Source organism: Psammomys obesus, unplaced genomic scaffold, assembly GCF_907164565.1.
Source record: "Psammomys obesus unplaced genomic scaffold, mPsaObe1.curated_primary_1811, whole genome shotgun sequence".
In the NCBI taxonomy this organism is placed as follows: Eukaryota; Metazoa; Chordata; class Mammalia; order Rodentia; family Muridae; genus Psammomys; species Psammomys obesus.
In genome coordinates this window covers 2594310-2621534 of record NW_026591597.1, presented here as the reverse complement: position 1 = coordinate 2621534, position 27225 = coordinate 2594310, and the positions used below count along the sequence as shown (strand labels likewise).

Sequence of the window (27225 nt, the reverse complement as noted above, 5' to 3'; positions counted from 1 at the left end):
AAAACTATAGGAAAAAATATAGACTTACACATCAACTATATCAATGCTTATCAGATACTTACGCTTACATTTGGATAAACTACCAAGTCCTACAGGTGGGGAGTAAACCAGACTATCAATAAATTATCTGTAATGATCAAAGTACCTAACTAGAGGTCCCAAGGAGGCTGGGTACTCAGAAGATTTAGAGCCTTTCAAATTCTGGTTACTGAACACTAAAGTCATTAGAACTAAACAGAACTGATGATAAAGAATGCCTAACAATAAATACTTAATGAGCTAAAAGTAGCTCTTCTAATTAAGAGATCTAATAACTGTCACTAGTTAATAGCCATAAAAAGGCAATAAAGTAGATGTTGAAGGGTATACTTTCAAAGGAAAACAGTGACGTCTTCAAATGCCAAGAAATACCAATTACACATTAGTAAGAACATTCTGCACACACACAATTGCTTTATTAACATAATGTACATAAACTATAAAGGAATAAAAAGTTTAAATATCTGCATCGTAACAAACAGGCGGCAATTCAATATCCAGGGTGGAGAGAATGCTGGAAGGAGACTGCATTGGATCTGGAGGAAGAGGAATTTCTCATTAGTTTCTGCAAAGCCTTTATAGCCATCATCCATAACAAACATCGGAAGCTACTTTCATCTAATGAGTCTTGAACACGCATGCAGACTTCTTAAATGTGGCGGTAACCTCAGAACTGACCTTCATCAAGAAGCAGGTCTTAAAAGTAGGTGAAGCTACCTTGTTCTTTCAAGGATTAAAAGTGTCTCATGAAATAGAACGGGCCACCTATCTCATCAGAACAGGTCAGAGGCCTCTGATGGTGGCTTCTGACCACCGGTTCCAACTAAGACCTGGGGCTTTTGGCAGGGAAAAGGCACTGTGGCTCTACACTGCAGCACAGGTGTCCCAGGTCCTCCATTGGCCAAGGGTGGAGCCTGGAGTGCTCATCCGATCTTGGCTACCATCAACGTCAACGCTTAGCCTAAGGAGCTGTACATTCAACTTCATCTCCTGCTGTAAACCAAAGGCTGCCCAGGATTCCAGAGAAACTTCACTAGGGCCTCAACTACCATGACTGAGAAAGTTATTATGCTGAAATTTTGCCCCTGTACTCCAAAGCACAGGAGCTGCCCACAGGCTCACCTCTACCACAGCACTGACAGTGGGGTATAACAAGTTGCTCGAAGCCCTGAGAGCACGCGCTGGCTTACTTACTAGACTCCCACGGTAAAAAGGGTGTCTTCAGAGGTGAAGGGGGGTCCAGGTGCAGCAGCTTCTCAAGCCCTTTCTCCTCGTTCAGGATCATGAGAGGCACGCCACTCAAGGGGAGGTGTGCAATCTGGTGCTCCTCAGGCAGGTCGAAACTCTCAAAGTCTGTCACAAAGGGAAGCAGGCATCAGGCGGTGCTCCCTCAGCCCGGTTAAGGCAATGGCAGTGAAGTACATGAACTCAAAATATGCTTCACCACTACCCATAATTTAAAGAATAGAGCCAATTTAACAATAGCCAGTTGGGGGCTAGAGAGATAGCTCAGCAGTAGAGAGCCCTGACTGCTCTTCCTGAAGACCCGGGTTCAATTCCCAGCACCCACATGGCAGTCCACAACTGTCTGTAACTCCTGTTCCAGGGGATCTAGCACCCCCACACAGACATACATGCATTCGAAACTCCAATGTACATTTAAAAAAAAAAATAGCCAGTTAGATAATAAAGTTTTTGCCCTAATGTAAATAGTACTTTTCGCATACTCAGCAAGAAGTATAATTTTAACAGCCCCGCTCTTGAAGTTCCTTTAACAGGCTCTGTGATACAAGCATGTAGTAAGTATGTGACTATAACCCGAGCACTTGGTAGGCTGATGAAGGAACATCACCATAAGTTTGAAGCCATCATGAGCTATAAAGCAACTCCCCATTCCCTGTCAAAGATTCTGTAATAAAAAGCAAACTTCCACACACCAGAAGAAAGAACAATGACCGTGTTGATTTGCAATGAGCTGAGCTGCAAGCCATGTCAGGATTTTTCCTCAAAGACAAACTACAGTCAAGAGGATGTATCTGTCCCATACTCTCTCACGGAATTGAGGGAAGTCTATCACACTTCAAGGAAATTTTTGTCACCACCAATAGAATTCAGAAGTATGAAAATTTTTAGAATTATGGAATACTTGCCTGTAGGAAGTATTAATTCGATACTTAATTTGAAGATTTATCTCACATTACTTTATATTTGGCCTTTCTGTTTTGTTTTGTTTGATACAAGCATAGACCCACATAGCCCTGGCTGACCTTGAACCCAAGAGAACTGCCTGACTCTACTTGGGATTAAAGGTATGCCCCAAGCCCAGCTACACTTGGCCCTTTCTGATGATATCAGTGGTGAAACCAAACAATGTACCTTCATGGTGACATAATGAGACACATAATGAAATGTTTCAGTATTTGGATATCTACAGCTTTTTTTAGACAGGATCTCTCTATATAGCTGTCTGTCCTAGAACTCGATCTGTATATTAGGCTGGCCTTGAACTCACACAATGATGACCTAGAACTTCTGATTTCCAACATCTTTGCTCCCATTCTCCCCTTGACTGAAGGTATTACCCTGGCAAGTGATTCCACCTGAACAAGACTATTTATTCAAAGTAATCCGGATTCAGACAGTCCCAGACTCTGGAGCTACACCTTAATAGTCATGTAGAGTTACAGTCTAAGAGAATCTCAAGCTGAGGGCCTTTCCACCATTACCAAAGACATTACCTAGAGGATTGAAGGGGAAGAAGTTTTCTATTTCTGGGTAGGCATCATCAGAAGCAGGAACAGAGCCTTGTGTCTTAGCAGCCTTCTCCGTGATCTAGAAAAGCCCAAGAGAATAAGCACCTGTGAGAATGAAAGGCTTGCCACCTGCGTGGTAATGTGAGCTTGGAGGGCCTCTCAAATGACGACATCACACTTTAAAATGCTGTCGATTCCATGCTATCCTCTAAGAAGTTAGATGCCTTGGTTTTCGGGATTCAGTCTAAAGATAAGGAGGGAACAGCCTCCTGGAAGTTGTCCTCTGACCTTGACATGCATGCAGTCACACCCCTAATCCTAGTACTCAGGGAGGCAGAGATAGGCTGAGGCCAGCCTGGACTACGAAGTATGTCTAGGACAGCCAAGGCTACACAGAGAAACCCTGCAGCCCTGCCCTCCCCATACAAAAGCTAAGGGGCTTGATAGAAAAATGGCTCGGTGGCTAAGAGTGCTTGCTGCTCTCTTAGCCAGGTCAGTTCCCAGCACTCACGGGTGGCTCATGGCTATCTCTAGCTCCAGTCCAAAGAACAAAATACCCCCTTATGTGCTCCTCAGGCACCTGGTACATTTATATACCATATAGGCAAACATGCATCTACATAAACTAAGAGTAAGTTTCTTTGTTTTTTGTTTGTTTGTTTGTTAGTTAAGTCAGAAATTTTAGCACCCGTCCACATATACTACCAAGAACACTGAGGGTTAATTCAAAGCTATTCAACTAAACTGTTCAAACCCAACTGTGGAGAAAATAGGCTTAAGGCATTCCAGAATAGTAGCTAATCCTGGAAATCATTTTTGCCTTATAAAAGTGTTTTTCTGCCACTGTTACCTTAATTACCTGGTTAATATTAACAAGTTTGTTTTCCTTAAACATATGAGATTAAGATGCAGCAATAAAACACCTGAAGAATTACCAGGCAGACAATCAATAGCATAGCAGTAGGCCAAAACAGAAGCCTGCTGCTCTTGATCTTACATAAGCCAGAACTGGAGAGGGGTGAGGGAGTGCTGTGGCTCAGCTTCAGCCTCCCAAATGCTGGGATTGCAGGTGTGTACCAAAGCCAGCTAAGTACCTCACACATCTGTTGTGTGGCTTTTAACCAACTGCTTCCTGGTACTAGTTAAGGAGAGCTGAGGCAAAAATCAGCATTAGCTCTTTCTAAGAGCTACAATCTCAAGATGCTGGACAACTGGGAGTAGTACTGCATGACTCTCCTCTGTTTGTTTTCGGACCTCTACTTACCTCCGACCTCGGAGAAGAAAGGCGGCTAGGAAGTCCATTTGTAAGCCTCAGAAGCGCCACTCCGCACCGGGGACTAAGAAGGCTAGTGGGGCCAAGGAGCCGTGCGGTGGTGAACACCCCTAATCCTAGTACTCAGGGAAGCAGAGATAGGCTGAGGCCAGCCTGGACTACGAAGTATGTCTAGGACAGCCAAGGCTACACAGAGAAACCCTGTCTCGAAAAAATAAGAAAAATTGGGGCGTGTGCTCAGTGGTTAAGAGCATTGGCTGCTCTTCCAAAGGAGCCGGATTCACTTCCTACCACCCATGAAAAGCAACTCACAACTGTCTGAAACTCCAGTTACAAAGGACCCTCTCTGGCCTCCTCAGGTGCCTGCACACATGCACAGATAGATGCACATACATCAATAAAAATAAGAATAAACCATTTTTTTAAGTGAGAATGCATGTACACATACATCATCTCCATGGCCTGCACTCACCTTCTTCACAGTCAAGGTTGGCTGTTTTTGTTTGAGGGGTCTATTGGTCCTCGCCAGCTTTTCTGTAACTCTGTTGACAGTTCCCAAAGCCTTCCTGCTGGACTTAGGCAAGGCTGGAGCACTGAACACTTTGCCAACACGTGGTGTCGAGACCTGTAATTTCCCATCTAAGGCCTTGGCTATTGAAAAAAGTAAGAATATTAGGGGGTCGGTGGGTTAAGGGGCTTGCTGTGAAACCTGACAACCTGAGTTCAATCCCCAAAGCCCACAGTGTAAAGAAAACTGACTCCCACAGGTTGTCTTCTGACCTCCACAGCCACACTCACACAAACATGCCCCCACACATACACAAATAAAGGCAATATTGTTCTTGAAGATTAGGCCATATATTAATACTTCATTGACAACACAATTCTCACTCAAAACCTGTGCTTCATTTTTGGCAGTGGTTTAGCACACTTTTTTTTTTTTTTTTTTTTTTTTTTTTCAAAACAGGGTTTCTCTGTGTAGCCTTGGCTGTCCTAGACTCGATTTACAGACCAGGCTGACCTCAAAGAACTCACATCCATCCACCTGTCTCTGCTTCCCTGAGTGCCAGGATTAAAGGCGTGCGCTACCTCGCCTGGCAACGAGCTCTTAAATAACCTCATTGGAACAGCATGCATCAAGCCAGGCACTTAGGAGGCAGAGGCACATAGATCTCTTGAGTAGCAAGCTCAAGGCCAATTAAAGCTACACAGGAGAATTCTGTCTCAAAAAAAGACGAAGCATGGAGCCTGGAGACAAAGCTTAGTAGGGAGAGTGCTTGCCTAGCATTTGAGAAGTTCCAAGTTCCATCCCCAGCACTGCAGAAGCCAGGCACTGAGCAGGTGGAGGGAGATGGATCAGAAATTCCAGACGCCCCCCCCCCCCCATGTTACATAAGGAGCTAGAGGCCAGTCTGAACTACATGGCACCTTTTCTAAAAATAAACACGAAAATATATCAAACCTGACTCTAATCAACCACAAAGCACGCTAAATACCAGCTTCTGACCACGCCCATAATCCATTCACAACACCTGAGTATTTGAAGGCAGTCCCTACTTACCACCAGAGCCCAGCTTCAAGCCATCCTTAGATGCCAAACGGCTGCCTGGTTCTTCATTATCCTTATCAACAAAGATTAGAGTAGCCATGCTGGATTACTCTGGGGAAGACACCTAAATGTTAGATACTAGCATTGGGCTAAGTATCTAAGCAGCAACAGACATCAAACTTTACCCAGGGCACCTGGGCACAAAAACTTAGCCGTAAACTGGAGTAACCTGTTGGCTTAATCCAGATCTTCAATCTGCAAGCCAAGGTCCGAAACACTGAACCCCTACAGAGGAGCCTGTTTAAGTTGGCAACCGTCGAAACTGTACCCAGCCTATACTCTCAACGCTAGGGGGGAAGAGGCAGAAGGTTCAGATGTTCAAGGCTGAGCCTCAACTACATAAGTTCGAGACCAGCCGGGGCTGTCTGAGACCCTGAAGAGCTTGGAAGGACGGGGGGGTGGGAGGATATAGAAGGAAAATAAAACCAAAGTCGGCGCGGGTCGAGCATGTCAAGAGCGTCTGGGGACGCCGTACCGAGTGAAGCTCAGGTCCCGACCCTGCTTCAGCCTCCAGCCCTGGGTCTGGTTCCCCCGCCACTCAACGCTCACCCCCGACACCCTCACCAAGGTCCCGTCGCGGACATACTCACCCAAGACTGCGCCACCAACGACCCCTCACACCGCGCGGTTTAAACCACAACTCGCGCCTCAATTGGTCCATCCGAGAGGAGGCGGGGCCTGAGGTCTGAGAACCAATGAGAGCAACGGAAGTTTTCAGCAGCGGCCGGACTCCTACCAAGCCGAGCAATTAAAAAAAAAAAAAAAAAAAAAAAACTGGGAGTGAACGTCGTCCAAAACTCCTGAGAGGCTTTTTGTTTCCCATAGTATGGACCTGGGAGGAGACACTGGTCCAATAAGAAAAACGTCGCTTCGTTACTTTAAACTTTAAAGTGACCCAGGCTGTCCTTGAACTCTCTACATAGTAGATAATGGATGATGACTTTAAACTCCTGACTCTGCTCTGGGTCTCCCAAGGGCTGGATTACTGGCTATGCCACCGCTCCAGGCTTAGTTTTTTGTCTTGGGCTTTTTTGAAATAGTCTCTTACTATGCAGCTCAGGCTTGCCTGCTCACTGGCCCAGGGATGCTCCGGACGTTAAGATCCTCCTCCGCTAGGATCGGAGTAGCCAGAGTGGATCCTGTTGGGGACAGACAGACATACACATTAGATTCTGGCGTTTGGGGAAGGCTGAAAAGGATAAGGAACAGTAGCAAATCAAATTTCATCCAGGACACACGTAGGCAACAACTTAACTAGAGAAGCCAAGAGGCTTAATCCAGACCTTAAAGCTTTAAATCAGGGCTGGAGAGATGACTCAGAGATTAAGAGTACTGGTTATTCTTCCAGAGGTTCTGAGTTCAGTTCCCAGGAACCATATGGTGACTCATCTGAGATCTGGTACCCTCTTCTGGCATGCAGGCATACATGCAAGCAGAACACTATACACATAAGAAATAAATAAATAAATAAATAAACCGTTTTTTTTTAAATATTCAATCCTAATACACATAATAAATAAATAAATACATACATACATACATAAACCGTTTTTTTTAAATATTCAATCCTAATAAACCATTTTTTAAAAAATCTTCAGTCCTAAGTCAGAGGCATTAACCTACTGAGAAGATGATTTGGGTCGGGCCCCCATCAAAACCCACGTGGGACTGGAGAGATGACTTGGCAGTTAAGAACACCTACTGCTCTTGAAGAGGACTCTGGCTGTCCTAGGATTCACAACGCAGACCAGGCTGGCCTTGAACTTAAGAGATCGGCCTGTCTGTGCCTCCTGAGTAGTAGCTAATTTCTGCTTATTTTTTAATATTGCAGAAATTTGGCAGGTTTGAAGACAAAACTAGAGTTCATTTGAGAGCCCAGGCCTCGCCATTGAAATAAGCAGTTAATAACATGGCAGCCTTCCCCTACACCCTTTCTCCTATGTGTTTGATTTAATTACTATAAAGTTTTTTTAGTCTGCACTCCCTACAGTAATGGGCCAGGTCCAATGGCAGTAGTTTTGTGTATTCCAGAACACATTCTTAAAGTTCCATGATAGTGAAATACATGTGCTCAGGTGAACATCCATTTCCTCCTGCAGGGTATTTAGGGTCTTTCTAAAACAGCTGTGATAGCCTGAGAAGTCCTCAGCCATACGGAGCCACGGGAGCCACTGCTGTGTGAGTGGTAGGTGGTGGATCAAGAAAGCTTTCCATTACATAGGGATAAAATAGCAAAATGTCCCATCTCTAGTCAAATCCTGCATCTCATTCTCTACAATTCTGCCCCTTACTCAAAACACGTAGGGATTCCTTCATTTCCTCAGTACCAATAGATTCTGTTTAGCCTTAGAAGCTCTGTATAAATAATCCTGTCTACCTAGACAGCTTTTCACTTTCTAACGAGATGAAGAAACTGGGCGTGGTGACACAATGCCTTTAATCCCAGCCACTAGGGTACTCACAAGGCCAGCCTTGTTTTAGAGTTCCTGTAGCCAGACAAGACTACAAACTGAAACCTTATCCCCAAAAGAAACTAAAAAAGAAATATTCAAAGAGAAGTAGAGGATGCATCTTGTTTTTGTGTAAAAATATAGGTAAATTTTATGGTGCTGATAAAATTTAAGGAATAAACATTTATTTTAAAAGTTTTCATAAGTATGTACACATTTACAATTAAGAATTTACAGGCTAAAGCTATAGCTCAGCTGATCAAGTACTTGTCTAGCATCCTGGAAGAACATAAATCTGGTGAAGGGGCAGACAAGAGGATCAGAAGTTCAAAGTCACTCTGTGCTACACAGCAAGTTCAAGGCCAACCTGGAAGACCAGAGATAAAAGGAGAGGGGAGAAGGATCTCTAACTCTAAGAAATGAATTGTGATCAGAATTATGTGAAAATATGTTTTTCTTGTGGCTGTGATGTTCTTAAACAATTGTCTGAGGGCTAAGGATGTAGCTGGGCAGTAGAATGTTTGCCTAACATAAGGAAGGCCCTAACCATGGGCATGGAGGAGATACTTAAAATCTCGAGGTAAAAAAGTGACCAAACTATTTTTCCTTATAGTTGATCCTTATTTGGATCAACCAAATAACTGTTCATCCAGAGAAAAAGAAATTTAATCTAAATTTAAAAGGAAAGAAAACATCTAAAGAAACACTTTTATAGCCATCGGTAAACAATGGAGGAAAAATGAACATGCAATTGTCTAATCTGATTTTAACTAAAGAAATGAAAAAGTACATGTAAAGTGAGATACAGGAGACAACAAATATTGGGTTTAGACACTAACAGGAGAGTAGAATCAAAAATTAAGGAAATAGCCAGGTGGTGGTAGCACTTGCCTTTAATCCCAGCACTCAGGAGGCAGAAGTAAGTGATTCTCTTTGAATTCAAGACCAGCCTGGTCTACAGACCTAGTTCTGAGACAGCCAGAGCTACACAGAGAAAGCCTGTCTCAAAAAGAGGGAGAGAGAGAGAGAGAGAGAAGGAGGAGGAGAGAAGAGAAATAAAGAAAGAGAGAAAGAGAAGAAAGAAAGAAAGAAAGAAAGAAAGAAAGAAAGAAAGAAAGAAAGAAAGAAAGAAAGAAAGAAAGAAATAGAAAGAAAGACAATAATCTGGGTAGATGAAACAGCTGTTTGATGTGTGGATCATTTTATGACAATTGTGACTGAGAACTATTCCCTACTCACAGAGCTACCCGCAGCACACCAGACTGGGCTCTGTCTTAGCACACTTCCTTAAATCTGTTTATGAGCGAAGTGATGTTCCTAATGAATATGGAACTCAAGCTCCCTTCAAGTTCAGTCAGCAAATATTTACTGGACACTATGCTAATCATCAAAAGGAAGAGTCTAATTCTAGGAGGTAAAGCATAAAGACAACAGACAGACAGACACACACCACTTATACCTTTATTGACCCTTTTATGCCTGTTCTTTCTTTTTAAGATATTTATTTATTTTGTGTAGATGAGTGCTCTCGATGCATGTACACCTGCATTCCAGATGAGGGCATCAGATCACATTATAAATGGTTGTGAGCCACCATGTGGTTGCTGGGAATTTTTTTTTTTTTTTAATCTATTACTTTGGGCTCTTTGACTGGGGTGCAGATGTAGCTATATTCATGTGGGGAAGGGTAAATAACCACACAGCACAAAGGAAAATTTCCAGGGAATGGCTCAGTGGTGAGGGAGCTTGGTGTTCTTGCAGAGACTCCCGGGTTGGGTACTCACGGTGTCCCACTGTCATCTATCTGTATTTGCAGTTACAGAGGATCTGACACGATGGTGTGCAAACTCACACACCTAACTTAAAACATAAAAAAATCCACCCAAATCACCTATTTTCCAGTATGGGGGATTTTTTTTTTTTTAAGTATTTTTGTTTGTTTGAGACGGGATCTTACACAGTGGCACATACTTGTGATCCCCGAACTCTGCGAGGCAGGGGCAGGCGGATCTCTGAGAGTTCGAGGCCAGTCTGGTCTACAGAGTGGTCCAGGAAAGCCAAGACTAAACAGAGAAACCCTGGCGAGACGGGGGGTGGTGGGGGGTGGGTGGGTGTTGAAGGGAGGGAGGGAGAGGGACAAAGAACCTTACCACGTCACTAGCCTGGAACTCAAAAGATCAGCCCATCTCTGCTGGGATTATCACCCTGCAGAGCACAAAGCTGCACCGCCATCACCTTCCCACTGGGCGCGCACAGCGAACTACTTCCCAGACTGTCATCTCCGCTCAAAACAAACTTGCCAAGCGCTTGCGAGTGCGCAGGCGCCGCACTTCCGGAAGTTATTCCTGCGCTGCAGGAACCCGGAAGTAAACATTACCGGGTCGCCGCGTTGCTGGCGGATGGTTTTGGAGTACTCTGTGGCAGAGCTGGGTAAGTTAGGGTTCCGAGACTGAGCAGACGAAGGGGACCCCGGGGAGCGGGCCTTCTCTGCAGCGGGTCTTCCCGGTGACGAGCCGCCGTCGTATTGCGGACCCGGGAGGAGACCGCGGCCTGGGATTTAGGCGCCACCTTAGCGTCCAGCCGGATGGAGACTGAGTTCTCAAGTCCTGGTCACTGTGGGCGGGACGTCTCGGGCAGCGCTGATCTCTCAGTCCCCAAAAGCATGCCTTTGATGTTTAGTTTTTCTCGTTAGATGGAGATGATCTTATTTTACGGAGAAAATGTGAGGGTCAAAAGGAGAGTGTCTGTAGCTTTCGGGGAGTGGGAGTTTTTAATCTTCTAACCCGGAGAAAGTAGGGACCCTCCGCAGAGCAGTGTAATCTAATGACAGCACTTCAGCCTGTGGTGATTCTGAATGTCTCTGGTGCCTAACATGATTTAAAGGACCAACAGTAAAGGCAGGCTTAGGTTTCAGATCCGTCTCTCTTGCTAATGTCTTGTTGGCTGAAGGTGTTAAACTCCCCAAACTTGTTAACCTCGCTTGTTGTAAAGATTACTAAAGAAGTGGTAATTATTAAAATGAAGGTGATTGAATCTGTTAAGTGTCCTCTTTCCCTCCCGGTGTACTTAGGCTACCACCATTTCTAACGCTTTATATTTTTTAAAACCCATTTTCTTGTAATTATGTGTATAACTAGGTGGTGGGTGGGCTGCTGGAGTTACAGACCGTCGTGAGCCTCCTGATGTCGATGCTGAGAACTGAACTAGGTCCTCGACGGGAGCAGAATGTGCTGCCTAAGCCATCTCTCCTGCCCCCTTCACAAACTTCAATAGAGAACCAGGCATGGTGATGGTACATGCCTATAAATCCAGTAAATGCAGTGCTTGGGAGATAGAGGCAGGAGGATCAGACGTTTTTCCTTCTACTATAGAGTGAGTTCAAGAGCAGCCTAACCTGTGGGATATTCCGTCTCAGAACAAACAAACAACAATAACAAAAAAAAAAACAAAAAAAACCTATGGATATTTTCAGTGGGTCAAACGCAAAAGAGAACACTTTGAGCAGCATCATAGTCTTCTAGTCTCTAAGCACTTAGCATTGAGAAAGAGTTGTATAAATGCCCATTGACTGCAGGAGGACCACTAAAGAAAGCCTGGGGAGGGGTGTGGCTTGCAGGGAGAAAGTGGGGTGGGGGTTCAGTCAGAGTGAGTCAGTCTGTTAGATGTGGGGCTGGAAACCAGGTACCAGACCTTGGCTGATGATGTTTTAAGTGTTGGCCTATAGAGTAGGAGTGATAGCATCCATGGGCTCTGCACTTTCCAGTATAATAGATGCTAGCCGCACGTGGCTGTTGAGATGGAAAATGTGGCTGGTCCAGATAAGTTTAAAATCCATAATGGTTTTTAAAATTGTTGGGTTTGTTTTTGGGTTTTGTTCTTTTGGGTTTTTTAGGTTTTTGTTTTTAGTTTATTGAAAATTGGAATTATGCTGTGTTGGAAATATTTAGTTAAGAGTGTTTTGTGAAAGCTGGGTTGTTTCCTTTTGTGTATGTTTTTGTCAGAATCTTGCTATGTAGCCTGTTGTGGCCTTACAGATATGGTCCTCCTGAGTAATAGGCATTTACCACCATTGCCCTTTTTAGCTCTTTAATACTGTTACTCAAAAACAAAGAATTAAAAAAAAAACAAAACAAAGACTTACATAAGTTGCTGTCACTACTTTTCTCTGGGAGCATACTGCTTTGGAGAGATTTTTGAGCTTGAGCAGTGGGGCATGTGATCAGATTTGTATTTTGAAAACTTAAACTGAATAGTATGGAAAAAATTGGGCAGGATCAGAAGAGATCCATGAGCCTCAAAAAGTCACAACTTGTACTAAACGGTTGCAGCATTCAATATGAAAGGAGTAGGTAAGTAGCAGTGCTATTTAGAAAGTAAAAATTCTTGTTAGTCATGACGCAGGTAGGGGGATAAGCCGAAATAGGTATAGGAGGAAGAGCTGTCAGTGAAAGGAGGCTCAATTTCACAGGAAAGGCCAGGAGTTGAAGGTATGTTGTGGATGCGTAGCTCTGAGGCTTTATGTACACAGTTGAATGGATTTGAAGATCAAACGGAAATTCTGGAGCAGAGAAATAACGTGGAACCCCAGTAGTGAGATCCTCCTCCTCCTGAATCTTGGAAACTGGTATTGTTTAGAGCAATGAGTGAGGCTCTGGCCACACCATAAGGAATCAGTATCTAAGTAAATGTGGGCTACAGATGAGCCTGAAAGGGAGTCAAGAACAGAAGAGGTACAGGAAAAAATGTTAATGTGTTGTAGAAGTCAAGGATTAAGAATCTGACAAAAGGAAGGAAGGGAACTGAAAGATATCCTGTGGGTTTAGCACATTGATTAGCATTAATTTAGTTTATTTAGTAATAGTAGTTTTCATTAGCATGGTTGGGAACGGAAGCTAAGTCAGAGTGACTGCGGTTGAGGAGTACAGAAGGTATAGAAATAGAGACACTGTGAATATAGGTCTCTCGCGCACGTGCTCTTTCTCTTCCCTCTCCTCCCCCCATTCCCATGTGTTTGTGTGTGTGTGTGTTGCTAGGCATCCCTGAATGTAGACTGACCCATCTATATTTCCTTCTGACAAGGTCTCATGTAGCGCAGGTTGGTTTTGAACGCTCTATATAGCCAAGGATGACCTTGAACTTCTGATCCTGTATTCATTCCAGATTGCTGGATCACAGGTGTGTACCCACCATGCCTGGTTTTTTTCCACACTGAGAATCAAACTTCTGTACATGCTAGGCAAATTCTCTATCAACTGAAGCTTCATCCCCAGCCCCTGAACTCTGGTGGTTGTTAGGGCATTAGGCCTTCAAGGGGAACAGTGGGGCCTCTGTAATTTTAGACTGTGATAGAAAAGTTGGAGACATACAGGAGGGCTAATTTAGGAACATCTGTATGAAAGTCTTGAAATTTTATATACATGGCTTTCTCAATTTATAAATTGCAGTGTTGAGAACTTGTGCTGAGAATATGTAAAGATATTATTTTTTTTCTTTGAGACAAAGTTTCATTATAGAGCCTTGGCTAGCCATGGATTCTGTATGTAGACCAGACTAGCCTCCAACTCCCAAATTTGCACATGCCTCTGCTTTCCACGTGCAAGATTAAAGTTGTATATTACACCACCCAGTTTGTAGATCCTTTTGAGGAAGAGAAAGAAACCCTTAGAACTAGTGAGATGGCTCAGCAGATAAAGGCATTTACTACCAACTTTGATGACCTGGGTTTGATTCCTGGGACCCACATCTCAACTGGACAGAACCAGTGCCTACAAGTTGACCTCTGACCACCCCATACAGCCATGGCATACTCAATCCCTGCCCTACCCTCCCACTCACATGCACACAAAACAAATAAAATGTAATTTTAAAATGTGAAGAAGCTCTTCTTTACAGGCCCTTTGAAAGAATACAAATGCATGAGACGAGAGACTGCTGTTTAGTGCTGCAAGGACCCAGTTTTGTGATCACAACGCCACAAAAAGTTTGTAAAGTAAGAGGGAGGAAAAAAATGAAGGATAAAATTCACAATGTGTATCATTAGGACCTGCTCCAGTAGTCTCAGCGGACATATTCCTGAAGGCCTCCTTTACTGTAAAAAATTCTTTCTTTCTTAGAGGAAGCCAGTTCATCATGTCGGCAGCAGCTGTGGATACGGTTAATGCCACACCCCTGTCAGGGTCAAAAGAAATGAGTTTGGAGGAGCCAAAGAAGATGACCCGGGAAGACTGGAGGAAAAAGAAGGAGCTAGAAGAACAGAGAAAGCTGGGCAATGCTCCTGCAGAAGTTGATGAGGAAGGAAAGTAAGTCTTTTCCTGCATGATCTGCTTAAATCTACACCCACTTCATCAGGTTCTCACCCTTTGCTTTGGTAGAAACTGTCCTTTATTATTTGCAGAATTTTTATTCTTCTTTCTTATCTTATCAAACTCATATGTATATGGTTTAGTAGCCAAATAATACTGAAAAGCCCATAATGAATAACAGTTATCCCTTTTTACCTTTTTCACTCCCAAGTCTAAAGTGGCTTCTTTTACATCCTTTTTGAATTTTTCACATCTCTGCATAATAATGCCTCTGTGGTTATTTTAATCAGTTGTCTTTGGGCACTAATTTAACTTCCAGCTCTAATAGATGGAGCTCTCTTAATCCCTTCTTGCCTTCCCTCCTCTGGCTCCGTTCAGTTGTTCCTTTAGTCTCAGCATCTTGACTAGAAAGTTACTCGATGTACTGTAACCTGCATCCTTACTTTTAGTTCTTCTGCTAATGGAGATAGAGGCCCTCTTCCCTCCCTTCCCACTGCAGGATTTCTGTTCTCAGCCTCTGTGCCCACTGCCCTGTGGTTAAAATGCCATTTTCAAACTGTCTTCTTTACAGTTTCGCTTAAATTTTATTACAGAGATATCAACCCTCATATCCCTCAGTATATTTCTTCGGTTCCATGGTACATTGACCCATCCAAAAGACCCACTTTAAAGCATCAGAGACCACAGCCAGAGAAACAGAAGCAATTCAGTTCATCTGGGGAATGGTACAAGAGAGGCGTAAAGGAGGTGCGTGGCAACCTATGTGTCCTTTTGTGGGTGGAGATATACTGTGAGGAACTTAAGAACTTTAATGTGATGCTGTTTAAAGCAGGAAGCCATTATGTGACACTTGGAAGTCACTGTGTATACAGTGTTAGTGACAGTCTTTCTTACATCAATTTTATATTATTGAAATCCTTAAACTTGGTTATCTCAGAAAAGAAAGACTACATGGTCTTCTTTTTAACAAATAAAGTCATTCAGTAGACAAAGTAGAGCCAAAGTTATTTTTAAATGACTGATATATAAGACGTCTGTTTTGTTTATCTCTGATCTTTAATAGAATTCTATAACTACCAAGTACCGCAAAGGGGCATGTGAAAATTGTGGGGCCATGACACACAAGAAGAAAGATTGCTTTGAGGTAAGTTTAGCTCTGAGCCTGTTGGGAAACTGTCAGCAAACCTTTTTATTTTTCCCTTGTTAGAGAACTTCTGTTTTCATTAAATTATTTTAGAAGAATAAAAATTAATTGGATAAAATTAGTCTGGCATCATCGTTTCTTGCCCAAAGAGAGCCTGGTAATTATAGACTAAAAAATGCCACAGTATGTCTACCCCAACTCTGTAAAAGTTGCATGAACTCTTTCTCTGTGCTGCAAGATTTTAGGAAAAGATGTGCTGTCTTTCAGAGGCCAAGGCGGGTGGGAGCTAAATTCACGGGTACCGACATCGCTCCAGATGAGCACATCCAGCCCCAGCTGATGTTCGACTATGACGGGAAGAGAGACCGGTGGAATGGCTACAATCCAGAGGAGCACATGAAAATTGTTGAGGAGTACGCCAAGGTTGATCTGGTGAGCTACTTCCTTGCCTTTCCTCTTCCCTAGAGAAGATCTGTTCTGCTGTGTTTCTAGCCCGACAACAACATTCTTTTGAATCTTAGGGCACTAGGAGATTGGTGTCGTTTCATTCCATATAGTTACGTGTCTAATTCAATGGTGAAAACAGTGTAGTGGCCCGATTTAGCAGCAGCTTCTCTTTCCTTCTTTTTGTTTTTGTTTTTGTGTTTTTCTTTTTTTGTAACAGTGTCTCTATATAGTGCCAGCTATCCTGGACCTTGCTGGCCTTGAACTCCTACCTCTGTTTCCCAAATGCTGGGATTAAAGGCAAGTACCACCACACCTGGCTGGCAGCAGTTTCTTGAGGCTTTTATTCTTTAGTTCCAGTGTGACCAAAGGTACTAGCCATGTAAGAACAGACAGACATGCAGATCATTCTTTTGTTCATTCATTCATTCATTTGTTCATTCTTTTACTTACTTATGTCAGTCTTACTGTGTAAGCCTTGCTTTTCTAAATCTCACTATGCAGATCAGGCTAGCCTAAGCCTCACAGAGATCTGCCTACCTGCCTCCTGAGTGCCAGGATTAAAGAAAGGTGTACATCACCATATTCTGCTACTTTTGGCTTTTTGAAGTTCTGAGGTCTTTGCCCCTAGGCTAGAACTTGTGTCTAAGGCTGCTTTATGGTGCTCTCACGTACCCTGTAAGGATAGGTAGTCTGTTTCAGAAAACTGGCTTTTATTCTAACCAGTTTTGTTTTGTTTTTTTGTTGTTGTTGTTTTGTTTTTGTTTTTTAACAATGATTCTACCTTTCTACCTTCTTACCCAAATTCAGAACAGTAGTCTATTCTGCCTTTTTTTTTTTTTTTTAAAGAAATTACTGATTATATTTAAGATCCTGAATTTTAGTTTTGGGGGTTAGCTTCTATCACGTTTTGTTTTCATTTTTAAGGGTTACATGTAACCCTGGCTGACCTCGAACTTCCCATAATTCTATAGCTATGTAGCCAAGGATGTTCTAAGCCTCTTCCTCCTGTACACTAGGATTATGGACATGTGCCACCATGCCTGGCAAGCTCATGAGACAGCACCCAGAGATCTCCATTTCATGTCTTCCTGAACATTGAAATCCATAGTAACCCGAGCCTGGTTGAGATTAGTCAGCCCGTCATCGGGAGTCCGTAGCGTCTGCCACTGTAGCTGGGGCTCACTCTCTGCGATTACTGTTGCTCTCCTGCCTCTTCTTACGTCAAAGCTTGTTCATGCAAGGCTCTAACTCTCTGAGCCCTTTTCTTCTTCTCTTTGTCTTCTTTTTTTCTTTCTGTTTCTTCTTTCTTTTTTCTTGTTTTTGCTTCTTTCTTCTTTCATTTTTTAAGACACAATCTTCTATAGCCACCCTTAGCTCTAATGACCATGTCTTAAAGCACTGAAATCACTCATTTTAAGTGTATACAATCCAAATGGCCATTGAGATGTTATAAGTAAAATTTAAATGTCTTTTTTTTTTTTAAGGCAAAACGAACATTGAAAGCTCAGAAACTCCAAGAAGAATTAGCTTCTGGAAAATTAGTGGAACAAGCCGTAAGTAAAGATACAAGATACTCAAGTAAAACAGTGGTTCTCAACCTATAGAGTCATGGCTCCTTTGGGGGTTGAACAACCCTTTCACAGTGGTCACCTAAGACAATTAGAAAACAGATATTTATATTATGATTCATAACAGTCGCAAAATTACAGTTCTGAAATAGCAGCAAAAATAATTTTATGAATGGGGGTTACCACAACATGAGGAGCTGTATTAAAGGGTAGCAGCAATAGGAAGGTTGAGAATCACTAACTTTATTTCATTTTAAAACAATGAAATAAAGCTTAGAACAAGAATTTATTTTCTATATCTCCAGTTAGGAAGGAACTGAACTTCTCTCCATCTCCTAAGCACAGAAGGGCACTGCATACACGCAGCCTTCATTCCTAAAACAGATTTATTAAGACCATGTTAGCAATATTAGCTATCATATATTTTAGTGATATATGAAAAAATAGAGGACCACCATAGAAAAAGGCCCATAAAGCCAGGTTTCTTTTTCTTTTTTTTTTTTCCTCTGACTTTTTGCATATGTGATGTTGGTGGGGTTTAAACCTAAATTGCAAACATTCTGACAGCATTTTTTGTTTGGATTTGATTTTTAACGTATTATATATGCAGTATTTTCCCTGCATGTACACCTGCACGCCAGAAGAGAGCACCAGATCTCATTATAGATAGTCTTAAGCCACCATGTGGTTGCTGGGAATTGAACTCAGGACTTCTGAAAGAGCAACCAATGCTCTTCACCTCTGAGCCATCTCTCCAGCCCTAGACTTGATTTTTAAAAACTAGTGAGGTTTGGGCCCAGTGAGATGGTTCAATGGGAAAAGACACTTGCCTTGCAAGCTTGGCAACTTGGCTTTAAGCCCCAGAACCCATCTAAAGGTGGAAGGAGAAAATGAACTTCACAGAGTTGTCCTCTGACCTCCACATGTAGTCACTGGCATGTGCTGACACAATACTAAATAAATACAAAAAAAACTAGTCCAGGTTAAGAACTATGATTCATCTAAAGATGAAACAAATGGAAATGAGTATGTATCGGGTTCTTTCTTCATCTTCATCTTCCTATTACTTTGTATGATTATAAGTGTATAGCAAGAGGCTGGAGAGGTGGTTTAGTGATTAAGAGCACTTGCCTTTCAGAGCCCGTGAGTTCAGCTTCCAGCACCCACATCAGGCAGCTTACAGCTGTCTGTGACCCCAGCTCCAAGCAATCCAATATTCTCTTCTGACCTCCAAGGCAATGCACACACACAGCACACACACAGACACATACACATAAAAGCCATTCTACATCGATAAAATCTATTTGTTTTCTGATTTTGTAGAGACTAATAAAGTGTTCACTCACGTTAGCATACTTACGTCAGAATATATGTGCTTGGTACAACTGAAAAGTCTGAGAGCTTACTGAGTTGAAATGAACCAGCCATTCTTCCTTTCCTCCCTCCCTTCTTCCTCCTTCCCCCTTTTTCTTTCCATTCCTTCCTTTTCGGTGCTAGGGATCAAACCCAGGGCCTGGTGCATGCTAAGCACACACTGTACCAATCACCTATACCTGTGTATATTATATGTTTTTAAAATGCTAAGTAATCAGTAAAAGTGAAAGAGATTTACAAATGATTTTCCTTCCTTCCTGATACAGAATTCTCCAAAACACCAGTGGGGAGAAGAGGAACCCAATTCTCAGATGGTAATACATACTTGGCTTTTCTGGCTGCATCTTCCTTTTAGTTTCAATGGCTCGTTGTAACCGTAGTCATAATAATAGCTTTAAATCACACAAATAAACCTTTGTTTAAAGGGAAAGGAAAACAAGACTTGGGTGCTGCTGTTTTTTGTTTAGTTTTCTTGTCCTCCACTCTTCTTTCAGGAAAAGGATCATAACAGTGAAGATGAGGATGAGGACAAATATGCAGATGATATTGACATGCCAGGGCAGAATTTCGACTCTAAGAGACGCATTACTGTTCGGAATCTCAGGATTCGTGAAGATATTGCAAAAGTAAGTGTTGTCAGCCTGACCTCAGCTTTGACGATAGTGTTTCTGTGCTTTCCTCTGCTCTGCAGTGTCTGTGTGGTTTGATTGGTGTGATAAGTCACTGCAAAGGACGGCATCAGCCACTTTTCATGTACAGAAATGTACATGGACGTTTAGTTGATCAGAAACTACTCCTCTTCCAGCTGAACCCCTCCTTGCTATAAATAAATGTTAATTTAGTCTTTAAATATTTTTTTTCTAGTATTTGAGAAATTTAGATCCAAATTCTGCCTACTATGATCCAAAAACTAGAGCGATGAGAGAGAATCCTTACGCCAATGCAGGAAAGAATCCAGATGAGTAAGTATCCAGTTAAACTTTACAGACTTCAGAGGAAGAGGAGGCAGTGCTTTCATTTTGTGAATGAGTTTTTCTTGAAGGAAAACAATCTCTGAGACAGCTTTTTAAAATCTGTGCTTACAGAGTGAGTTACGCTGGAGACAACTTTGTTCGATACACAGGAGATACCATTTCAATGGCTCAAACACAGCGTAAGTATTTCTTCTATACCAAGGCCTTATATAAGCTTCAGGGATGAGGACCAACAAGATGGCTAGAGGTGCCTGCCATCAGGCTTGATGACCTGAGTTCTGTCCCAGTGTCTCCATGGTAAACAGAGAGGACTAAGTTGTCCTCTGACCTCTTAGATGTTATATGGCATGAGTGATCATATGCATTTGCACACACAGATAAATGTAAAAAAAAAAAAAGATATTGTGGATTATAAACAGGCATAATGGCATATATTTATGGCCCTGGTATTGGGGAGACGAAGGCAGGAGGATTGCCACTTGTTTGAGTCAACTGTCTCAGAAAAAGCAAGCAGATGGGGGGATAAAAGAAGGAGAGGTGATGAGAGAGGCACTGTTAGCAGTTATGGAAAGCTTACTAAAAGGAGAAGGAAAAAAAAACCTCAGTGAGCTATCAACTCATTGAAATACTTTGAATTACTCTAGTGTTTGCTTGGGAAGCCTATGACAAGGGATCTGAAGTACATCTCCAGGCAGACCCTACAAAACTAGAGCTGCTGTATAAGTCCTTCAAGGTCAAAAAAGAAGACTTCAAAGAACAGCAGAAAGAAAGCATCCTGGAAAAGGTACCACTAAAAAATGACTTTAAGCATTAACCGGTATACAGTACGAAGAGTTCCTTTTAGCCCAGGAGGCGTAGTCCTGTCCCCGCACTGACTTAGTTGTGTAGACTTTTGTAGCAGTTACGGATGCCCCTCCCAAGATGTAGTAATTAAGATAAACATCTGTTTTTTTTTTTTCTCACACTTCTTTATGGAAGCTGGAGCCCCTGATCCACGACTGCTCAAGTCTGCATCACATAGTCTTGTCTCCTTATATCCTGTCCCAGCATTCGATAATGCTTTCTTAGGGTTCCAACACAGCTACAAAATGTACGCCCCAGTGCACAGAACACACCTGTGCTTTCATCACTTTTGTAGCTTCCCATTGGTGGAAGAAAGTAACATAATCACATCCAGACTCCAGGGATGGAGAAATTGTCTCCCATCTATTGATGGGAGAACCAGTAAAGTCATGAGGCAAAGGATATCAGATGTGCACCTAAAAAAGAGGAACTTAAGGCCATCTTGAAACCTATCTCGCTTATCAGATAACTCATGACAAAAACATGTTACTTACCTGGAAGAATTGGTGATACTTTTTTCACCATTTTCTCAGGAAGGCTAGTAAAAAAAAAAAAAAAAAAAAAGTTCATTAGTTCATTCTCATTGAAATTAAACCATTCCATAAAGATTTGATATAAAACTTTAGTTATAAAATATATTTAATAATGCCCAATGTCCTTTTAGTACGGTGGCCAAGAACACTTGGATGCTCCCCCAGCTGAGCTGCTGTTAGCTCAGACAGAAGACTATGTGGAGTACTCCAGGCATGGGACAGTCATTAAAGGCCAGGAGCGGGCTGTCGCCTGCTCCAAGTACGAGGAGGATGTGAAGATCAATAACCACACGGTCAGTGCCCAGCTCCTTACTGCTTCCCAATGTAGCGTCATGATTAACCATTGCTTTCTTTTTTTGTTGTTGGCATTTTAGCTTTGCTTTATGAATTTTTTATACCTGCATGCTCACCCAGAATCAAAACATTTTTTGTCTCTTATACCATTTATTCTTTGTCTAGGTTTGAATGTACACTAGTATGTATATAAACACACATTCACATACGCATTCTGTATTTACTAAATTTGGGGCAGAAATACTTGGAAATTGCCCATCTGACACTTCACTCATAAACACTCTTATCACATATCTTCTAAAAATGAGAATTCTAGATAGTCCTGCTACCCTGTTATGCCTCAGAAAACTGACGTAACTCTTAGTTCATGTAGCCTTACTGAGATTATACACACGCACACATCAGTTTGTGGAGTTGGCTTTCTCCTCCACTTTTAAATGTGCATCCCAGGGTTCCACTCAGGTGCACCAGCCTTGTGTGCTGAACACATTACCCTTTGAGCCATCTTGCTGGCCCCGTCCTTACTTTTTAAAACCTATACACAAAAATACTTTTGATAGCTACGTTTCGCCAAGTCCAGTTAAGTCTGTGTTGATGATTTACTTGCTGGTGGTTGTCTCTTTTCCTGTCTGTTTTCAAGACAGTGGTCATTTACCAGATCTGGCCACTTATCATGTAAACTGTCTTATATTCTGTATTTGGCTGTTTGCTAGTAGTAGTGTCATGACTTTCCTTCTGTTCCCTATAGGTCTTAAAACAAGAATTTACATCCAAAGCCTAGATTAAGTAGAACCTAAATATTTTGGCAAGAATGTGTAGTAGGTTTGTGCATTACACCATAATGCATATTTATGTATATATGTATTTTTCTGGTGCTAGGGATTGAACTCAGGGTTTCATAGGTGCTTAGCCATGTTCTGCCACTAAGATAGAGTCTTGACTCTATTTGTTGTGAACCTAAATTGACCAAATTGCTTTTACATCAAGAATAAAAAACCTTATAACCTATAGCTGTACTGTGAAGAGTGGAATGAACCAGACAGAACTTACAAATTGTCAACATAATGTAATTTAACAAGGGTATACGCGCTATTCAGCAAGAGCCAATTACAGTAAAAACATGGGTTTACGATGCCCTGTACCTTAAGTGAAATCAAGTATGCTAAATATTTTCGTAGACTTTTCTTGGGAGTCAGTTTATTGAGACAGTCTTACCACGTAGCCCCAGGCTGGCTCAAATTTAATTGTTACCTCTTCTGCCTCAAGTGCTGGGATTATAGTCATGGGCCATCATGCCTGGTGCAGGCTTCTGAGAATAGAACTTAGACCATCATAATTACAGTACCAACTTCTCAAGTTTTGACATTAGCCCTTTGTCTGTCTTTATTTTCCAAAAAATGGAGTATTGTTCTTTGAAAATACATTTTATATCCTATCAGCCAAATATCAGGCTGCTATCCAAATACTCTCTTGTGTATATCTCTGCAGCACATCTGGGGATCTTACTGGAAAGAAGGCCGCTGGGGATACAAATGCTGTCACTCTTTTTTCAAGTATTCCTATTGTACTGGAGAAGCCGGGAAGGAGAGTAGTGTAAGTAATTACCCTCTAGTTTTTCTTCTTGCGGAGATCAGTAAGGAGTTGAGCCGGGATTTCTTGTAGGCTTGGCTAGCTGTGAAGTCACTCAGGCCAAGGATGACCTTGAGCTTCCGAGTATGGCTGCCACCTCCCAGATGCTGAGCTTTAGGAGATGCTAGGGATGGAGCCCGGGACTTTGCAGGCTGAGCAAGGATTCTGCCAACCAAGCCACGCCCCCAGCCCCTATCCTCTAGTTCTTAAAGTATAAGAAAGCTAAACCCTGTATAAACCGTGTCTTCCCATGTTTCACATTCTAACCTGTTCTTCAAATGATTCAGAACTATAGTTTTCAACTCGTTATATTTCTTTTCCCACAGAATTCAGAGGAATGTATTACAAATGATGCAACTGGAGAAGAGTCTGTGAAGAAACCACAAACCCTCATGGAGGTCAGTATGTAATCCTCTGTTCTGAATTGTTAAGTCCTGAGGGGGGAATGTTGAAACGTGTGCCAGAGTTCTGTGTTCACATGGCCTTTCAATTCTCCCTGTCAGCTGCATCAGGAGAAACTGAAAGAAGAGAAGAAGAAGAAAAAGAAGAAGAAGAAACACCGAAAGAGCAGTTCCGACAGTGATGATGAGGACAGGAAACAGGAGAAACTGAAAAAGGTACCGTGTGACATCTAAGTAGTAAAAGTGACAAGCAGCAGGGTTCATCGTCTGTAGGGACCTTGGGGCTAATCATTCTTGCCTGAAAATGAGGAACAACCCAGAGTGAGGGTTGTTTGCTCAGGTCACATCAATGGCAGTTTTGTGAATCTGAGCATTACTGGACATGCGTGCGTGCGTGCGTGCGTGTACGTACCCATAAAGAGGTCAGAAGGCAACTGGCAGGAGTTGGTTCTCTTCTTCTGTCGTGTGGATTGTGGAGATTGAACTGGAGCCATCAGGCTGGGCAGCAATGGCCTTTACCCACTGAGCCATCTCACCAGCCCCTCAACAGAATTTCTTTACCTGATTAAAAAATATTGCAGAACATTTTGTACTCTGTGGAAATTACCAAATGAGCCAAATAGTAACTAGTTGCAGTTTCACAGTGCAGGAACTGGCTCCTATATTCTTTCAGAATAGTGGGGCTTGATATAGCACTTATATTCCATGAGGTCTTTGAACATTTGTTCTTTGAACAAAAAGCCATGTGATGGAGATTTGATGTGCTTATTTTCCACGTCTCACTATAGGCACTGAATGCCGAGGAGGCTCGCCTCCTTCATGTAAAGGAGATCATGCAGATTGATGAGCGGAAGCGGCCTTACAATAGCATATATGAAGCCCGGGAGCCCACTGAAGAGGAAATGGAGGCCTACAGGATGAAACGGCAGAGGCCAGATGACCCCATGGCTTCTTTCCTGGGACAGTAGTAACTAGACAGGATCGGGCACATACACAGCATGTTCTCTTCAGCTCCTTGCTGATTACAGACTGAAAATCATCGTTTCTCCTTTTGCTGCCTGAAATTAATAAATCTTTCTGGAGTCTCAAAATCATTCTTCTCCACAGTCAAGAAACAAAGCAAGCAAGCAAGAGCACACAGTTGTGGTTAAGGTTAAAATCATCTATTGTAGGGCTAGAGAGATGGCTCAGAGGTTAGGAGCACTGGCTGTTCTTCCAAAGGTTCTGAGTTCAATTCCCAGCAACAGAATGGCTGCTCATAACCATCTATAGTGAGATCTGGTGCCCTCTTCTGGCATGCAGGTGTACATGCAGGCTAAATAATAAATAAATCTTTTTTTTTTTTTTTTTTTTTTTTAATCATCCATCATAATTAGTGAACTAGAAAGAGATTTTGGCTGTCTTTCTCCCAAGCATCTTGTGGAGCCTGGCATGCTGATACCTGTGATGGCAGCACCCGAGAGTGGTAGAGGCAGGGAGATCGAGAGTCAGCCATGTGTGGTGGTGCACACCTGTAATCCTAGCCCTCAGGAGACTGAGGCTAGAGCCACCCTCAGCTACATAGCAAGTTAGAGGTCAGCCTGCACTACATGACGGAGTCTTCGTCTCAAAATGAAAGATTTTGAGGCTGTCCTAGGCTATATAGCAAGATGGTCTCAAATTAAAAAAAAAAAAAAAAAGTCATCAGTTCCATAGCTATGTCTCCAGCTGTGTGCTGTCAGTCTTCAGGTCTCTTGTATGTAGCAGCACATATGTATGTTCTCTCAAAGCCAAAGCTCCATTCTTAAATCACTAGCAGTTCCAGAAATGAAATCACTAGTAATTTAACACCATAATTTGCAGTTATATTAGAGCATTTGGTTTTGCCTTCTAAGATTTTCTTGGTTTTAAACAACAAATATTCTACCATCATCTGCATTGCTGGAAGAAAATCTACAGGGCATGTAAATAACTATGTCCCCCGTAATCCAAATAATAAATCTATTTTTCATTTGGTTTTTAGACATTGGATTTTCATGTGTTTCCTTAATATCTTACATCTTTTAATGGTCAGCATTGACTGCTTCACACTTAAGTTGCTTAACATGAACGTTTAGACATAGAAATCCCTTCTGTGGTAGAGGATATGGTTTTTTACTACTGTATGTTATTTAATTCTGGGTTTTGTAACAGTTACAAAAGATCTGAGACATCTGCATACCCAGCAGGTGCCAATTGATAAAATCTGAAAAACAGAAAAACCTGAAACTGAAGATTCTTCTAAAATGTCTTAAGGGTGGCTTCCTTGTATATTCATAGCTGATACTGCTGTGGTCTTCAGCCATCCTTACCCAAAAACATGGCAAAGACAATGCTGACACAGTAAGATTATGAGAACATGATCTGAGTACTCAACAGATGTGTTCCAAACTGACTTCAAGGATGCACCTCACACACAGAAGAAAAGCATCTTACTCAAATTACCAAATACCTGTCTATACATGTCAGTATTCAGACTGAGATTAAAACTGCAATGCAGGCCTGGAGGATTAGCTCAGTCTGAGAAGGCCTTGCTTTGCAAACATGAGTTTGAACCCCAGGGTTAAAGAGAAAGAAAGGCCAGCCAGATGCGGTGGTGTGTGCTTATAATCCCTGCCCTGGGGAGGCAGAGACAAGTACCTGAGGCTCAAAGACCAGCTAGCTCAGCCAAATCTGCAAGTGCCAGGCCAGAGAGCAGCACCTGAGGAACAAGTTGTTCTCTTGACGTCTACACATAAGCGATGCTTTTACCCCCCCCCCCCCCCACACACACACACACAAAATTATAATGCAAATAGATTCCTGATCATGAAGGCCAAAATTGTGTTGTTCTAGCCCTACTGTAGCACAGGCACCAAAACCCAAAGTCAGCTAATGGTGTCTTATTTTGTGTACTATCTTTTTAATAAAGATGTAATTGAGAGTATTTAGGCTGTGAGTTCTCTGTAGTATCGTTCAACTATTTGGTAGAGAAATAGGTTATAGGCATGCTGAAAAACATGGGTTGACTTCTTGCCAATTACTGGAGCTTTTATCATCTCCATGTTCAAAGCCTAACTCCTCCCAAAGCTGAGGCCCTTTGACAGCCACAGTTCACACCTTTAAAACCCAGGCCGGACATAGCACAAGCATCTTAAAACACTCTCAGCCCGTCACCACTGCGCCTGTTAGCAGCCACACCTTGTACCAGGAAGCTCCAGGCCTGGGATGGAACCCTGGCCAGCTTGTAGCAGGAGGGCTCAGGCAGAATTCTGAGAGTAGACCATGCTCTCAGAGTCCTGCTGGAGAGCAGACCTACAGATCCTGAGGTCCTGGGCTCCAAGTTGATCACAACAGAACTGGACCCTGAAACTGGTTTCTGAGCATCCTCAACCTCACCTAGGCTGGAGCCGGGCTGCAGGGCACCAGTTCGCTAACACTTGAAAGCCTAAGCAATTAAGTTATTTCCTGTGTTCTCCTAATTAAACTACCCAGCAGACCCGGAAGATAGGTCCCGCCATCCCCACTAGGATCGAAAGGTACGAGCCTGCAGGTGATAAAGCCAGGTTCCCAGGCGGCTGCCTCAGAAGCTGTC

At 42.5% G+C, this 27225-nt stretch overlaps 2 protein-coding genes across 6 annotated transcripts; one reads left to right on the top strand and one right to left on the bottom strand.

Annotated features, from left to right (window-relative positions):
- Positions 1-433: 433 nt before the first annotated feature.
- On the bottom strand, positions 434-10402 carry Pttg1 (PTTG1 regulator of sister chromatid separation, securin). Of its 3 annotated transcripts, XM_055610705.1 has the most exons (8): positions 10275-10402; positions 6958-7114; positions 6265-6813; positions 5627-5725; positions 4538-4716; positions 2778-2871; positions 1234-1392; positions 434-575 (listed from the first exon to the last, which is right to left on the bottom strand). In XM_055610705.1, the coding sequence occupies exons 4-8, from the start codon at positions 5712-5714 to the stop codon at positions 496-498; spliced, it is 600 nt and encodes a 199-aa protein (XP_055466680.1). In that variant the 5' UTR covers positions 5715-5725; positions 6265-6813; positions 6958-7114; positions 10275-10402; the 3' UTR covers positions 434-495. The 3 variants fall into 3 exon arrangements, with proteins under 3 accessions (XP_055466680.1, XP_055466679.1, XP_055466681.1); XM_055610704.1 differs by lacking the exon at positions 6958-7114; XM_055610706.1 differs by lacking the exons at positions 6265-6813; positions 6958-7114; positions 10275-10402 and adding an exon at positions 6150-6208.
- An 81-nt stretch (positions 10403-10483) lies between these two features.
- Slu7 (SLU7 homolog, splicing factor) lies at positions 10484-26577 on the top strand. 3 transcript variants are annotated; one of them, XM_055610712.1, is made up of 17 exons: positions 10484-10554; positions 13204-13299; positions 14238-14423; positions 15020-15173; positions 15490-15570; positions 15838-16002; positions 17502-17570; positions 19226-19273; positions 19454-19585; positions 19824-19921; positions 20045-20112; positions 20578-20717; positions 21441-21602; positions 23092-23196; positions 23559-23630; positions 23736-23849; positions 24422-26577. In XM_055610712.1, the coding sequence occupies exons 3-17, from the start codon at positions 14254-14256 to the stop codon at positions 24599-24601; spliced, it is 1758 nt and encodes a 585-aa protein (XP_055466687.1). In that variant the 5' UTR covers positions 10484-10554; positions 13204-13299; positions 14238-14253; the 3' UTR covers positions 24602-26577. The 3 variants fall into 3 exon arrangements, with proteins under 3 accessions (XP_055466687.1, XP_055466686.1, XP_055466688.1); XM_055610711.1 differs by lacking the exon at positions 13204-13299; XM_055610713.1 differs by lacking the exons at positions 10484-10554; positions 13204-13299 and adding an exon at positions 13661-14113.
- The last annotated feature ends 648 nt before the right edge of the window (positions 26578-27225 follow it).

What these genes read in the sequence shown, in the direction of transcription:
- Pttg1 (XM_055610705.1), bottom strand. Translation starts at nt 5,714, where the DNA reads ATGGCTACTCTAATCTTTGTTGATAAGGATAATGAAGAACCAGGCAGC. An exon ending in CTTGAAGCTGGGCTCTGGTG is followed by an intron (nt 4,717 to 5,626) that starts GTAAGTAGGGAC and finishes TTTTTTCAATAG; the next exon opens with CCAAGGCCTTAGATGGGAAA. An exon ending in CTTTTTACCGTGGGAGTCTA is followed by an intron (nt 576 to 1,233) that starts GTAAGTAAGCCA and finishes CTCTTCCTCCAG; the next exon opens with ATCCAATGCAGTCTCCTTCC.
- Slu7 (XM_055610711.1), top strand. Translation starts at nt 14,254, where the DNA reads ATGTCGGCAGCAGCTGTGGATACGGTTAATGCCACACCCCTGTCAGGG. An exon ending in AGTACGCCAAGGTTGATCTG is followed by an intron (nt 16,003 to 17,501) that starts GTGAGCTACTTC and finishes TTTTTTTTTAAG; the next exon opens with GCAAAACGAACATTGAAAGC. An exon ending in GCAGGAAAGAATCCAGATGA is followed by an intron (nt 19,922 to 20,044) that starts GTAAGTATCCAG and finishes CTGTGCTTACAG; the next exon opens with AGTGAGTTACGCTGGAGACA.